Source organism: Ictalurus furcatus, chromosome 12 (assembly GCF_023375685.1).
Source record: "Ictalurus furcatus strain D&B chromosome 12, Billie_1.0, whole genome shotgun sequence".
NCBI classification, from domain to species: domain Eukaryota; kingdom Metazoa; phylum Chordata; class Actinopteri; order Siluriformes; family Ictaluridae; genus Ictalurus; species Ictalurus furcatus.
Genome location: NC_071266.1, coordinates 9,435,495 through 9,447,537, shown reverse-complemented (window position 1 = coordinate 9,447,537; position 12,043 = coordinate 9,435,495). Strand labels below are relative to the sequence as shown.

General features: G+C 37.5%; 1 protein-coding gene across 1 annotated transcript in view; it reads right to left on the bottom strand.

Moving 5' to 3' along the window:
• Positions 1-12,043, bottom strand: part of kalrnb (kalirin RhoGEF kinase b) — an 88,720-nt gene that overhangs the window by 71,184 nt on the left and 5,493 nt on the right. Inside the window, exons 2-3 of the mRNA XM_053637230.1 lie at positions 1,354-1,446; positions 1,054-1,168 (exon numbers count right to left, since the gene is read on the bottom strand). Of these exons, the coding sequence (XP_053493205.1) occupies positions 1,054-1,168; positions 1,354-1,446 (208 nt within the window). The remainder of the gene's footprint in view (positions 1-1,053; positions 1,169-1,353; positions 1,447-12,043) is intronic.

The window sequence follows — 12,043 nt, the reverse complement described above, 5'->3', positions numbered from 1 at the left end:
GTGAAATACTTGCCAAATTTTACACATGATTTGATAGTTTATTTTGTTAAATATCACCCTATTCATGAATGGGATTCACATCAGTCAAAACATGTAGTTTAGGTCAGTTGTGCAGTGTTGATTGAACATTTGATGCTAGCTACATTCTAACATTGGCAAGCTGACTTATTTTTCTGCTAGTCAGCTATTAGTTACTAGAAGTAATGTTAGGAACTGTAAACATCTAGCATGGTCAATTTGTGTCTAAAGTACTTATGTGCTGCTTTTGTGCCTGTTTTTCCACATCTAGAGCAGTTAGGAGTATTCCCACAGGCTCTTTTTCATATTTACTATGAGCTAGCTGCCCAGTGTTACCTAGCTAGAATTTTACTACCTGAAGAAAATAAAACATAAAGTACATGACAGCTAGTTAGCAAGCTGATCCACCTTAGTGCTTAAAGAAAAACACTCTGAAACACATTAAATGAATTTGTATTGAAATATTTATAATGTTTTTAGCAATTCTGGTGCTAATTAGCAGAGCTAGTTAGCAATCTACGAGCTGACAAGTCCGATGGCATTGGTGGTGGTATAAACGTTAAAGGTGATGCTTTGGAAGCTGTTTTGTTTGTGCCGAGTGTACAGATGAGGAGGTGAGGGAGCTGGACAGGCTAAAGGACTGAAGTGCTGCTGTATCACTCTCTTTAGGTAGAGATGAAGCAAGGGCTAATTCCAACAGCACCACTAAAAATTTGGAATTTATTACATTACAAAATAAAGCTTGGATGTCATCGAAGATCAGGTTAGGCATGATACCTGATTTTTTTTTTTGCTTGCCCTCCCGACACAAGACATAAATATCATCCATGGCAGCTGTAGTCACACCATCTGCTCAGATCAGTGGCTGATCTCCACGTCCTCAAACATGCATTTATTCATTTTCGTAACTGCTTCGCACCATCCCACTAGAGCACCTGGTGGTTCACACTGTCTCCACAGAGCAGCTCACATGAGCAGGTCACATGGGCAGGTCACATGCACGGCAGTGATAAATCTGGACAAGGTTCGGAGCACCTGGGCACGGTGGAGAGGTAGGTGACGAGTCTGCGCAGGTCCTCTTGCTTTATTCGGTCGTGGTTGCTACGGGCAGGGAAGGTCAGGATGGGTCCACCTCTCTTATCTCTGCCTCCTGAAAGAGACACCAGAGATTTAGGCAAAGAAGGATTCCCCATGTCAGCAAGCCACATTCTCAGAAACATATCACACCTCAGAGAACAATTCCTTTTTCTTGTCACAATTCATTAATTAACAGTCTTAATAGTTTCATGCTGCATAAAATGAATAAATCCTGAATAAATGTGCTCTGGTGCTGACCTGAGACAAAGGCGACCTTTTCCCTCAGAACCGTCAGAACATCAGCAGCCTTTACGCCGTCGTTCCTCAGAGACCCGGCCGAGAGAGACGGAACTGAGATGTGAGAGAAAAGAAAACCAGATAAGACTTACACTCAGACAGTGTAATTCAATACCGCATTAATTCACACAGCGTTATTAATTTACACCTAAAAGATTAAAAGAAACATTTAAAGCAATGTATTTTAAACCAAATGGCCATGCCAGAGTATATTACTGATATCAGTGTTGTCAGACTGAGAGATTTCTCCTATCGGGCCTCTCCTTTGGTTTTGCTGTCTGGGATAAGAACTGTTTGACATTATTTATGTATTTCTTTATTTATTACAGAAGTAATTTAATTGCTATATATCAGTAGCATATTGCCCTAGTATGAAGCACAAATGTTGCTTTGATTTGATTATTTCCTGTTAAGAGAAAGTAGTACATTTTCAACTCATTCTTTATACAGCTTGATTTCAGAATTCTGAATCTTCTGAATCTTTGACAGCACTGGCCTATAATTACTGTTGACATTTTCAGTTTACAAAGCCTAACTAAAGCCTACATAAAGCCTACTTCAGTGATGCTGAATCATTTTGAAGAATTGCAGTGCATCAAAGAATAAATTTTTGTTTTTTTTGGTTTAGAAAATGTTGACAGTGTTTGGACGTCGGGACATTTCCTTAATGTTTTTTTTGCTGGTAGACATAATCCTACGCCAGGTCCTTAGTGGGTATAATCCTGACCAATTACATCTGGCCACACACACACACACACACACACACACACATACATGCATAAAACACACCAATCGCTCTCTTTCAATCTCTTTCTCTCTCTCTCTTTGTCTACTCTGGGCTTCCCTTTGTTTCTCCACTGCGGATTGCATAAACTATTTAACCTGAATGAGAAAGGCTGTTCCTGAACATGACATGTTAAATGTACTGAGAAACAGATGCTTTCCGCGGATCCTGCGGGACATCAGAGAGTATTTTACACACCCCGGCTTTGTGATTTACCACCGTGTCACCTACAATATCTCTACATGCAAACACGTCCTCGCTGTCCATTTCTCACTGTCTCTCTAAATCTTCAGGGCATTTTCACCACTGTTTCACCAACATATGTTTTAAAAACTGCTCATGAAAAGAAGACAAGCATTCATAATTGTTGAACAAATCACAATCAAGAAATAGCAATCAAGAAGCGGCAATCAAGAAATAGCAATCAAGAAGTAGAGACTTTGTAAAGAAGCAGTGGCAACTTGTTAAGCTATTGTTAATAGTAATGTTAGTGTTAATAGTGAGAACAATGCCCTTAAAATTATTTCACAAAATCCAGAAACTATATGAGCTATATGAAAGACATGTAACTGCTAATCCATTGGCACATAATTACACCTTACAAATAAACTTTGTTCACATACAGGAAAATCACTTTCATGTAGGTTCATCCCATTCATGAATAGGGATTTACTATAAAATATCTGAAAAATGTGTTCTTTGGGATTATGCAGATTATGCAAATCACCTGCGTGTGCTTCATGCTTCCGAGATTCCTAGATTTTTCCCAGAGTAGAAATATATCCGAGATGGGGTTTTTCAATAACCACCACTGAAGTTAAAAATGACCTCAATAAAAGACTAATTCGATGATATATACGAATGAGATGACAAGTGCTGAAATAAAAATCTAAACAGAGTCTAGGATGCTTGTAATTATCACATTAATCCCCACAAATGTGATTTAATGTAACAATATGGCTTCCACCATTATAAAATAGCACTCGATCTAGCACATCCTTTTGTTTTGAAAATTAATGTGGCCTGCAGTTACTTGTGCGTACAACTTAATCAGTCCCTCCAGGATTTCACAATTTTGCGATCACAGAAATGAACGCAAAATCAAGCACACGCCGCAATATTCGGAGGAGCTTGCAATTTTTCAAAATTTCCGCAGGTTTGTGCCAAGAAACGCCATGTGACATCATCACAACGCGCAGTAAGCCAAAGTCCTCATCGATTCATGTGCATGGAAGATGAGTACAGCTAAAAGGTCTCATTTACCAACAAACATCACTGTGAAAGACAGTGTAAAACAATTTGATACAATTGTAATTTCGCTGATTCAAGTAGTTTTCCACAAAAATACAAAAAACCTCCAAATTGTGAAAAAGACCTCAACAAAATCAAACATTTTTGGCCGAACAATCACAAAAAAAAACTCAGCGAAATCCTGTACGGACTGCTTAATGAAGCTACAAGATACTAAATTAATAAATTACTGTATTTACAGTGCTCAAAAGATAAATTTCAGCATGACATATTGTGATTACAAACAGTCAAACAGTGCTTCTGGACTTAATATGGCTCCACACTCGCACTGATATCACACCGCACAACTACTGAACAGCGTTTAAGTCTATAATTTCTAAAAATCTGATGTCTAAATACTAATGTGCACTCAACTCTGAATATGGCCCTTTGTGTTTTATCACTGAGTCACCACACACTGTATACATACAGCATATGTACTACCATGAATTCACTATATGTAATGTATGTATTATTAGAGATAGAGAGTACTTTCAATTTCCGCTTGGGGATCAATAAAGTACTCCCTATCTCTAATCATTATGGTAGCTCGCAGTAGACATTTATTTTGTTTAGATAGCTAATTCTCTTGTTTAACACCAAAAAACAATATCATCCCTAAAGTAAAAAAGTATTCACACTGTATTCCTACAATCGGAATTTCTGATTTTGAGTTCAATTTAGAGACCAGGCCTAAATGTAAAATGCCAAAGGAAGGTCCTTCAAGAGAGAAAGCAAAAAGATTAGCACAGTCTAGTAAGACTAGACTAAACACCTAAACACAAATCCAACCACTGAATTTTGAACAAAACAAATCAGAATTTTCTACAGTTGTGTACTTTTCAAATGCTATTGCTGATCAGCTGATCATACTGTACAAAAGCTCACAAGGTGCAATTTTATCTGATGAGGTGACCTCTTTGTGGAATGACTTAAATTACTTGAAAGAAATAAAGAGCAGGCATATCATGTGCCAGCATTGCTCCACAAGGTCCAGACTTATCAATTTACACCACGCTTATGTGGCAGACTGTACAGTAGTGTAAGCAGGGATTTGTAGCTTGAGGTTTCAAAAATCTGAGGCTGTATTCAGAAAGAATATTTCCACTGGGCTAAATGTTCCCAGCTATGAGTTTCATTTTTAAAACCTATTCATAAACCGGCCACTTTAATAGAAACACTAGTACACCTGCACGTTAATGCAATCATCCAGTCAGTCAATCATGTAGCAGCAGTGCAATGCATAACATCAAGTAGATGGGGGTCAAGAGCTTCAGTTCATGTTCTCATCAAACATCAGAATGGGGAAGAATGTGATCTCAGTGACTTTGAACATGGCATGGTTTTTGGTGCCAGAGAGGCTAGCTTGACTATTTTAGAAACTGCTGATCTCCTGGAATTTTCACACACAATGGTTTCTGGAGTTTACACAGAATGACACAAAAATAAAACCTGAAAAAAAAAACATCCAGTGAGTGGCAGTTCTACAGGCAGCAACAACTTTTTAATAAGACTGTTTGGAGCTGGAGAAATAAGCACTCTTCACGACCGTGGTGAGCAGAAAAGCATCTGAGAACACACAGCAAATCTAACCTTGAGGCGGCTGAGCTAGAGTTGCAGAAGACCACATCAGGTTCCACTCCTGTCAGCGAAGAAAATGAATCTGAGGCAACAGTGGGCACTGACTAACCCAAACTGTACAGTTGATGATTGGAAAAAGACCAGGTGATGTTTGTCCCGTTTCAATGCCAGATAATTACATCAAAGGGCAGGGGTACAGGTGCTCCTATTAAACTGGCTAGGGAATGTAGGTAATAATACGGGGCCATTTTAAGATCTTGAACGATCGCTCAGATACGTCATGTTCAATGATTGCTACAGATGACCAGTGAGTCATGAATAAATGATTGGGTGATGCAGTACAGGCGGTGCAAAGTATGTCTTACACATTAAGTAGATTTAACACATTACCTTGACTGCACTGTTAAATTGCTGGCAGCAGCCATTTCAGATTGTTCGTGATTTGAGTCTTAGTCACTTGGGAGTCTGGACCAGGAGTTCTCAAACTTTTTTTTACAGCCATTTTAACTGTCAAATAAATTTCACAGACACCCTCAACATCTATTTTTAAACATATAATTGGACTCATTATTTAAATGTGTACAATAGCATTTTGGTCATTTATTGAAGCCATAGAGCTTTTTAATCCCAAATTTTACATCAATAGAACATCAGATCATGTTAAATTGACATTATATATTTTAAATTGACACCTCAATTTGTTTTTGAGTTATGGACCCCACTTTGAGAACCACTGCTCTGGACAATCCTTAGGTTTTCACAGGTGTAGGACTCGCTTTTACCACCTGTTTTTTTTTTTTTAAAGCATATCTCCAAAATTGGTCCCTAAGCCATCTACTTTTAGCCTTTGTGAATACGACCCGTGAGTTTAATCCCATGGAACACTCACTGGATGCTTTGTGTCACAACATCTGGAGACGGTACGACCCTCTGAGTGTTAACAGCCAGCAACTTCATCAGAACCTTTTGCAGCATCGGGAGCACATCCAACAACTGCATTTTCATCGGGTCACTGGCTCTGTGTCAGAGACGCCAAGTAGCAGTGGCTGCCAAAGGAGCTCACATGACATGCTGACAGACTGCAGAAATCCCTCTAACTCTGTTCATGCATTTATTGCTGTTTTTACATAGTAGAGATTTCAATTTTGGGCTTAAGAATCTCATAATATTACACAAATTAGAATTGACAAAAAAAAAAACATTGCAATAGGGATATCTGAGCTAGTCTGACTCAAGGAGCAGTGCCTGAGAAATTTCAACCAACATTCAATTAACCTTGCACTAATTTTCATTTCCTATTTACCAACAGCACATATTTCTATGACTTAAAAAGGAATATGTTTGCCGCTCAGCGTTTAAATTGTGTTAGACAGGAGTTATGTCAGGAAATTCACACCTACGTCTGTGCAAAGCCAGGAGGGCTAGCATATGTGCTAATGGGTCTAACAGCGAGAAGAAGGTGAGAAAAATTATTCAATTACACATACCAGACGCTCCCATTCCCATCCCCCACTCCGGTTAGCACATAACACACATAAAGCAGGTCTAGAAGTCATAGAAGCAGTAATTACGCATTATGGTGTCTATGTATCAGCATATAATGCATTTATAAAGCACATTTACCAGACATACGTGTACTGTATATGCAGTAAAGTTGTGTACATGGTTGAAGGATCTGTGTGACAAAATCAGCCCAGTGATTAATTTTAAAAAAAATTGCAAAATTAATTATCTGACCATGACTCCAAAATATATTGTAATATCCACACATTAGCATTATATTTTTATATCATCAGTGTTAAAAAGATACAATTATCCTGAACATCAGAGTCCCAAAATGATACTGTATTAATTTTCTTGATTAATTTTCTATAATAGCAGCTCTGCGAGTAGTTCAGGCTGTTATTTAAATCACAGGTTTATATTAATGCACTAATTCTAATGTTATAATTTCTATAGCGCCAAGTTACTCAGGGACATGTATGACGGACGCTCCACATAATCAAAAAAACATGTTATTTAACAAAGAAAAGCGTATAATCATTGATATTTTTGAGGTTTTCTGTAAGGAGATGTTTGTTTAGCATTTATGGGTAGGAGTCTTCTTTGTGAACATTATGTAACAGTGAGTAAATTTCCTGCCACAGGGGGAAAAATCTTCAGGACAGAGAACTTCCTGGTTTCCTGCATTTTTTGTCTTAATAACTTCAAGAGAGAGAAAGTGAGAGAGGCTGGTGAGGATACGACTATTTATAGCTGTTATACCTTAACTAACTGCAGTAGCTTACTTGTTTTACAGACATTCCACAATATTAAATGCAACTACAAATGGATAAAAAGTATTCTTTAATAAATAAAAAACTTTAATGATAAGGAAATTGCTGTGGTATAACAGGAGCAAAACATATTGGCTAACATCATATCACCGTATTATTGATTTTTTTTTTTTTTCATCACACCTCAAAATATAGTGTTTTATTTCTTATGTACATTATTATAATTAAATAAATAAATAAACAAACACATAAATAAATAAATAGCTTTTCTTATGCATCTAGTAAAAATACGACTTCTTACAACTGACCACCAACACCAACAGATACACCATTTAACCTGTTTTTACACTCCATGTTGATCATAACCACAGCCCCAAAGAGTGTACAGTAAACCATATATTTACTCTTTGTGTTAAAAAAATAATCCAGCATACCTTATAAAACTTTGATCTAATTAATGAAATGTATGCAAAAATATCCAGACAAAAGAAAAACCCTATAGCAGGAAGTCAAAAGAAATCAAATTCAACAGAAATAATGAGTACCTGGCAACCCTGTGGGTGCAGATAGTTAGCAACTCACTGATACATTGACCACTGAATACAAAGTGCTGTATCAATAATTCATAATGATGGAATGCATCACTTTCGCATGGTTTATGAATACGTCATCATGTTATATGGGAGGAAATGATCAATGTACAGCGACCACTACAGCGTGAGCTGAAATAAACACATACACATACATGGAGCCATTCATGGTGAAAACATTATCACTGGACAGGAAACCTCTAAAGAGGAAAGGCTTCCTATGTTACAGGATCATAGTTCACCAAAGAACACAACAAAACCTCCAAGGAGGACTGGGAAATGGGCTGTTCTCCGTAATCACCAAATGAAACCAATCATGGCGAGGCGCTGCCAAATGGCGGTGCAAATCCGACTCCAGTCAAGGGCAGCTGGAATAAAACACTCTGACCCACGGGTGCACTACACCCTCCTGCATTCAAACTCTGAGAACAATAGCTGGCACTGGCCTGGTGTTAGTGTTCTGCATGGTGAATTTGTGTGTGTGAGTATGGCGTATGGAACATGAGATCAGAATTTGATTAAAAGCCAGTAATGAGGTGAATGAAATGATATCATGTAGAACTGGCAAATGTGGACGAACTCATTTATATGTGCATGTGCACATGATATAGCATATGGAGATTATTTTGCTTTAATGAGTCTTTATTGATCACATATACATTACAGCACAGTGAAATTCTTTTCTTCTCATACTCCAGCATGTCAGGAAGTTGGTGTTAGAGCACAGGGTCAGCCATAATACAGCGCCCCTGGAGCAAATAGGGTTAAGGGTCTTAAAAAGTTAAAAAGAACTTTTTTTGCAGATGTTTTACAATATTATATTTAAAAATAAATGGATAAAAAGTATTATGTGTCATTCTTTAGTAAATACCAAATTGTAATTGTTGGCAAATTGCTACAGTATAAGAGTCATAAAAGACTTGGTGTTATAGGAAAAAAAATCAACTTCCCATCTGGCCGGACCACCGTTGTTGATTATTTTCCCACAGCAGAACATCCCTGAGTGTTTTATTCCTTACTTAACCAAGTTTAAAAAATACACTTATTAACCAGTGGCAACCCCAGATAGGTTTGGTGATCAGTGCTTGATCATCCACCCACTGACCATGACTGCAGAGCTTCAGGAAAGCCCTGATACAATGACATCAATCATTTTTGAAGTACATAAACACTTATGAAATTGATTTTGTCATTTCCCAGACCAAAGATCTTGGCAACAGTTGCTACAGCAACACTTCTGACCCTTGGCCATGGGTTTGAGAGAGCTCCTTTGCTGTGCGGCTGCGGTAGAGTGCATGTGTGTTGGAGGTTCTCCTCCCTCGTGACTGTGATTTCAAGAGAAATCATTAACTCTTATGTGTAGTAATGCATGTTGGTGGATTTTCTTGCACTCCCCGTTAAGCCATATGTCCACTACGGATGTGGTAAAACGCTGTTTCGGCAAATTGCTCTGCTTTGTAGTCTGGATGCTGAGAACGTGATTTTTTCAAAAGATGTATGAAATGAAACAGGAGACCGTACAGCAGATACTGTACACGTCCTCTGGGATAATCCATTTGGAGCAAGAGCAGGGTGTCAACCATTACCACCACCTGGATTCCTTCTAAAACGGTAAATTTGGCACATAAATTTGGACGTTATCAATATTGTTTCCGATTGTTCTGCCATGGAACTACAATAGAAAGTCCTATCAGTTTACTGGTGATCGTAACAGCATCACTGCAGGCCTAGAAAAGCTCTAGAGGAGAACACAGAGATTATTATGTATGGAATAAAACGCTTGGGAAAGTGCCATTATAGGAAAATAATGAACGATGGGGTGGTGCGGTCTGAACTGTTTTTCCTAAATGTTTTATTCCTCTTATACCACAGTAATTTGCCAACAATTACATGTTTTACCATGTCATGTCATACTTTTTATTCATTAATAGCTACATTTAATGCCATGGAACATCCACGAGACAAGTTAGTTCCTGTTATCACATACTCACATACGTCATAGCAGCTATCATCACCAGTTATTAAGACAAAGAAATGCAGCTTACCAAGAAACCAGAAAACGTACTTTCCTGACTGACTGGTACAAACCGCTGACACTGGAGACTCCTTTCATAAATGTTCAATCTGATTACAGAAAGCTTTACCATATGAACAATTCTATGTTTTTTTTTGTTAAATAATACATTAGTCTTAGATTATGTGGAGCGTCCACCATAAAAGTCCATGTGAAGTAGCTGTTACTACAGAAACGATAACGAATAATGGTGTGTTCAAGTCATGTTGGAAAGATCGTATTTACGAGTTCAACGTACATGAACACCACCACAAAGTCATAGGCCTAATTACGAGTGGAAACTAGGCTTAACACCATGCATGTCCATGTGAATTAATAGTTGCTATAGAAACTATAACATATTAGAGTGCATTGATATAAACCTTGTAGCTGGAACTACTGTCAGAGCACTATTTTATAAAGTATTATGGAGGGTTTTTTTTATTGTTATTAATATTGTTATAGTTATTAGATATATTATGTCATAGCTATTTTGGTGGTTTTAGAGCATTTCAGTGATATTTGTCAAACTTGGAACACATTTTCCCATGAAAAATACAAGAATGTTTTCCAGAAATTCTGTAACAATATCAATACAGTTTTCCAGAATGGTCTCCATCCGAATATCAGGATTTTTGTGTATTTCAAAATCAGACCACAATATTTATCAGTGCCTTATCTTTAAAAAAAAAAAAAAAACTGTCTGAGAGTTCATTCCGCAAATAGTCTTCATTCAAGTCATTACAATGTCTGCAGTCAAGTCTGGATCTGTTGCAGTGTATTACAGAATGGACCAAACTCTAACCTCAGTCATATTCAGGTTTTGACTAATGCTCTTGTGTGTTTACATGATCCAGTTTAAGGAAACTGTGGCTTCCTTAGAGGGCATGGGATGCATGTTTCCTAGTGCATTGACTCTTGGACTCTTATTTTCTTGTGTCTCGGAATTCGAGACTCTTCTGTAACAGACACCCTCGGGGGAAAACCACACACAGACACACAGTCATTCTCGACACGTTTCTCATAATGCGTAAACATGTAAGTGAGAGATAATGAGATTTTCCACACTGGACCACCGTGCCTCAGGCATACAAAAGCACAAAAAAATGGTCCATAGATGATATTATCTGGCTGACTCGTTCGTCAGAAGCACTTTGGCAGTGCAGTTTTGCATTTGCAGCCTTTACAGCCTCAGAAAACAGATTACTGTCTGTGACACATTTACCCCATGTAGTAGGTAATCCATGGGAAAAGCCCATATAAATATAGCAGCTTAACCTTTTGGGTTTCCAGGCCACATATCTGGCAACTCCAGCAACTCTGAGTGATGGCCAAATTCAATTACTTCGAGTAAAATAAACTTATTTCCCCTGTTACGTAATTGGCAAATACAGCAAATTGAGCCTAAAGTGGTGAATAAATATGAACTCAAAATGCATGACAGCATTAATGGTGTAATCTCTGAACTCCCGAGAGCAACATCTCAAGAGAGCGACAAGGGAATCGATCACAATTTGCATATCAGTGACATGAATATTAAACTAACAGCAGAAAAACACTCACATAATGACAAACTACTAACTATAGAGTCATACATTGCAAAACTAGGGATTTGTTTGTTTGTTTTTCAGTTTCCATATTATACTGTATACACATACAGTACATACAATATGATATCAGAGCTCTGAATATAATCGAATACCTCGTAGAAATTTAATTTTTCTTTTTTTTGATTACTGCTATAAGGACGTCCTGATATTATCTCTCAGCTAATAATCAGATCGCTAAACTTCTTTACATTAAAAAAAACCCGTCATGGATTAAATATTTGCAAGTCGCGTTGGATAAAATCATCTGCTAAATGAATAAATGAAAATGTAAAAATAAACAGCAGTGGATTGTACTGGGAAACCCACTGACCCAAAGTTTTAGGTCAATATTGATCCAATAAAAATACTCGTGCTGCACTCCATTGTCCTTGTAAATCAAATATTTAATATTCAATACTCCAGATTAAATCACATTTGAATTCCAATCTAAATGACTTTCAGTGGTTGATTACTGCAAAATCGGTGGA